Source organism: Gadus morhua, chromosome 4 (genome assembly GCF_902167405.1).
Source record: "Gadus morhua chromosome 4, gadMor3.0, whole genome shotgun sequence".
NCBI lineage: Eukaryota > Metazoa > Chordata > Actinopteri > Gadiformes > Gadidae > Gadus > Gadus morhua.
The window spans coordinates 43,380,502-43,385,501 of record NC_044051.1 but is presented as its reverse complement, the minus strand read 5'-3'; the positions used below and the strand labels follow the sequence as shown (position 1 = coordinate 43,385,501).

The following is a 5,000-nucleotide window of genomic DNA, read 5'->3' as shown; positions in this document are numbered from 1 at the left end:
GTGGATGCGGTCGTCAAACTGCACCGCCCTCTTGAGGTGCAGAAGGGCGATGTCACGGTTCAGGTTCTCCTTCCAGTTGTACTTCGGGTGGACGATGATTTCATCGATAGGAACAATCTTCTCCTGACCTTGTTCATACCTAGTTAAGAAGGGTCATGGTTATTGACCTTCCGACTAACCTAGCAACTCGTTAACTAACCCAGACTAACCTAGCCTCTAGTTAACTAACCATGAATAACCTAACTCTAGTTAACTAACCCGGACTAACCTAGCCTCTAGTTAAGTAACCCAGACTAACCTAACCTCTAGTAAAATTAGCCAGATTAACCTCACCCTAATTAACTAACCATGACTAACCTAACCCTATTTAACTAACCCAGACTAACCTAGCCTCTTGTTAACTAACCATGACTAACCTAACTCTAGTTAACTAACCCAGACTAACCTACTCTAGTTCACTAACCATGACTAACCTAACTCTAGTTAACTAACCCAGACTAACCTAACCCTATTTAACTAACCCAGATTAACCTAGCCTCTAGGTTACTAAACCAGACTAAACTCACTCTATTCAACTAACCCAGACTAACCTAGCCTCTAGGTAACTAACCCAGACTAACCTAGCCTCTAGTTAACTAACCATGAATAACCCAACTCTAGTTAACTAACCCGGACTAACCTAGCCTCTAGTTAAGTAACCCAGGCTAACCTAACCTCTAGTAAAATTAGCCAGATTAACCTCACCCTAATTAACTAACCATGACTAACCTAACCCTATTTAACTAACCCAGACTAACCTAGCCTCTTGTTAACTAACCATGATTAACCTAACTCTAGTTAACTAACCCAGACTAACCTACTCTAGTTCACTAACCATGACTAACCTGACTCTAGTTAACTAACCCAGACTAACCTAACCCTATTTAACTAACCCAGATTAACCTAGCCTCTAGGTTACTAAACCAGACTAAACTCACTCTATTCAACTAACCCAGACTAACCTAGCCTCTAGGTAACTAACCCAGACTAACCTAGCCTCTAGTTAACTAACCATGAATAACCTAACTCTAGTTAACTAACCCGGACTAACCTAGCCTCTAGTTAAGTAACCCAGACTAACCTAACCTCTAGTAAAATAAGCCAGATTAACCTCACCCTAATTAACTAACCATGACTAACCTAACCCTATTTAACTAACCCAGACTAACCTAGCCTCTTGTTAACTAACCATGACTAACCTAACTCTAGTTAACTAACCCAGACTAACCTACTCTAGTTCACTAACCATGACTAACCTAACTCTAGTTAACTAACCCAGACTAACCTAACCCTATTTAACTAACCCAGACTAACCTAGCCTCTTGTTAACTAACCATGACTAACCTATCATCTAGTTAACTAACCCGGACTAACCTAGCCTCCAGTTGACTAACCCAGACTAACGTAACTCTCGTTAACTAACCCGGACTCACCGAGCCCGGTTGTGTTTTCCCAGGCGGACCAGGATCTGCCCGGGGCTGAAGTTCTTGTTCCAGGGAGGGTAGAGGATGCAGTGGGCTGCGGTCAGGACCCACTGGTCACTGATCAGACTGGCCCCACACAGCAGCTCCTGGGGCTGGCGCTTGTAGAGCATCACCTGCCTGGGTGTAGACGTAGACATATATACATAGAACTATGGACAGCATCACCTGCCTGGGTGTAGACGTAGACATATATACATAGAACTATAGACAGCATCACCTGCCTGGGTGTAGACGTAGGCATATATACATAGAACTATGGACAGCATCACCTGCCTGGTATAGATATAGACATATATACATAGAACTATGGACAGCATCACCTGCCTGGGTATAGATATAGACATATATACATAGAACTATAGACAGCATCACCTGCCTGGGTATAGATATAGACATATATACATAGAACTATAGACAGCATCACCTGCCTGGTATAGACATAGACATATATACATAGAACTATAGACAGCATCACCTGCCTGGGTATAGATATAGACATATATACATAGAACTATAGACAGCATCACCTGCCTGGGCATAGACATAGACATATATACATAGAACTATAGACAGCATCACCTGCCTGGTATAGACATAGACATATATACATAGAACTATAGACAGCATCACCTGCCTGGGTATAGACATAGACATATATACATAGAAATATAGACAGCATCACCTGCCTGGTATAGACATAGACATATATACATAGAACTATAGACAGCATCACCTGCCTGGGTATAGACATAGACATATATACATAGAAATATAGACAGCATCACCTGCCTGGGTATAGACAAATTAGACATATATACATATAACTATAGACAGCATCACCTGCCTGGGTATAGATATACATATACATAGATATAAATATATAGAATTATGAACAGCATACATATACATAAAATTAGGTATATATATATATATATATATATATATATATATATATATATATATAGAGAGAGAGAGAGAGAGAGAGAGAGAGAGAGAGAGAGAGAGAGAGAGAGAGAGAGAGAGAGAGAGAGAGAGAGAGAGAGAGAGACGGAGATGATATACATAAATATATACAGATACATATATATAGATAGATATTTATACATATAATTATATACCTGCCTGGACAAACATAAGTACTGTATACACTATTTCATTTAAATAAATATATGTTGCATACACTATGTAGTATATCATTTATATATACTGTTGGTACCAAATATGGTCATGCTTCCTGCACACAGCCCATCCACACAAACACCCTTCTGGTAGAGTGGGTCTGGTTACCATGGAGACGATGCCTCCTCAGCATCGTCACCCCCGACGATCCGACTCCCCTGGTACGACTCGAGCAGCTCGCTCTCCTTGGCATCCTCCTTCTGGACCTGATGGGGATAGATGTATATATATATAGATCATTATTAATATTATAATATTATTACTGTAACAATTTATACAATAATAATATTAAAGATTGTATCATCATGTAAGATAATAATATCATAAAATATTCACATAAATGTCATAAATATAATGAAATGTATATCAAATAGTATATATATAGTTATATAATAATACAATCAAATATTATAATACTTTCTTTACCTTCTCAAAGAGCGGTCGTTCTCCGCACACTGAAAAATATCATCACAAAAACATTTACACAAACATTCACTGCACAAAATTTACACAAACATTCACTGCACAAAATTTAAACAAACATTCACTACACAACATTTACATGCAAGATACAAGATCCAAGATCATTACATGACCCTATTTTCATAAAATATACATACATAGAGTAATCATGAGGTTAATAAACCCTGTTATAAATATATATAGGTACACACGGTTAGCATGTGGCCAACGGACCCTGATACATCCATAAATATATATAAAAATATATATGGGAACATATGGTTAGCATGCGGCTAACGGACCCTGATGCATATAGAAATATATATAAAAATATATATAGGAACACACGGTTAGCATGCGGCTAACGGACCCTGATACATATAGAAATATATATATATATATATAGGTACACACGGTTAGCATGCGGCTAACGGACCCTGATACATATATTTGTATACATATAGGTACATACGGTTAGCATGTGGCTAACGGACCCGGATACATATATAAATATATATAGGTACATACGGTTAGCATGTGGCTAAGGGACCCTGATAGATATATATATATATAAGTACATAGGGTTAGCATGTGGCTACCGAGGAGCTCAGTAAGGAGGTCATACCTTCCTCTCCGCTACCAAAACTTGACACTGAGAAGAAGGCGGCCGTTTTGTCTCCGAGGACCGAGCGCTCACGTCCCTCTGACTGCACCATGGCGCTCTGGAGAGGCTCATCTGGGAGACAGACAGACAGGCAGGCAGACAGACAGGCAGTCATAAGGGTAGACACAGGCAGTCAGACAGACAGGCAGTCATAAGGGTAGACACAGGTAGTCACACAGGGAGGCAGACAGACAGGCAGACATAAGGGTAGACACAGGTAGACCGACAGGCAGGCAGACAGACAGGCGGGCAGACAGACAGGCAGTCATAAGGGTAGACACAGGTAGACCGACAGGCAGGCAGACAGACAGGCAGTCATAAGGGTAGACACAGGTAGTCACACAGGCAGGCAGACAGACAGGCAGACATAAGGGTAGACACAGGTAGACCGACAGGCAGGCAGACAGACAGGCGGGCAGACAGACAGGCAGTCATAAGGGTAGACACAGGCAGACCCACAGGCAGGCAGGCAGACAGACAGGTAGGTGTACAGACAGACAGGAAGGTAGGTAGACAGACAGGTGGACAGACAGACAGACAGACAGACAGACAGGCAGTCATAAAGGTAGACACAGGTAGACAGACAGACAGGTAGATAGGTAGACAGACAGGTGGACAAACAGGTCAGTAGACAGACGGACAGACAGGTAGGTAGGTATACAGACAGGCAGGTAGACGGACAGAGAGGAAGGTAGTTAGATAGACAGAAAGGTATACAGACAGGCAGACAGAAAGGTAGGCAGACAGACAGACAGGCTGACAGACAGGTAGGCAGACAGACAGACAGGTAGGCAGACAGACAGGCTGATGCACTGACCACACAGCTGCAGGTCGCAGTAGTCAACCGACACGTTGCCATAAACTTCTACGAAGCACCACGGTCCCTCGGGGTCGTCGTCGGGGTTTCGACACTTGTTGCCTGGCAACCTGACCTCTGGAATGAACTGCATCTTCACGCTGCGGGCGCGGGCACGGGGCGACGCCCAGTCCAGGCAGGCATGGCCTCCCAGACTCACCGACACGTCCCCGCTGTAGTCTAACCCCTGATTGGTCAAACACTCGGCAGGGGGGGCGGTCCTCGGAGCCACGGTGGACGGGAAGTAGCCCGCCTCGCCTGGTGAGCAGGAAGGCTAGTTATACTAGTTACAATATCTAGTAGAAGAGTTATAGTA

General features: G+C 42.7%; 1 protein-coding gene across 1 annotated transcript in view; it reads right to left on the bottom strand.

Annotated features, from left to right (window-relative positions):
* The window catches only part of LOC115542580 (prothrombin-like), an 18,665-nt gene that overhangs the window by 1,604 nt on the left and 12,061 nt on the right, over positions 1–5,000 (bottom strand). The window contains exons 8-13 of the mRNA XM_030354878.1: positions 4,646–4,942; positions 3,790–3,900; positions 3,129–3,157; positions 2,811–2,908; positions 1,473–1,640; positions 1–139 (exon numbers count right to left, since the gene is read on the bottom strand). The exon at positions 1–139 is cut by the window's left edge and continues 35 nt beyond it. Coding sequence (XP_030210738.1) covers positions 1–139; positions 1,473–1,640; positions 2,811–2,908; positions 3,129–3,157; positions 3,790–3,900; positions 4,646–4,942 — 842 coding nt within the window. The remainder of the gene's footprint in view (positions 140–1,472; positions 1,641–2,810; positions 2,909–3,128; positions 3,158–3,789; positions 3,901–4,645; positions 4,943–5,000) is intronic.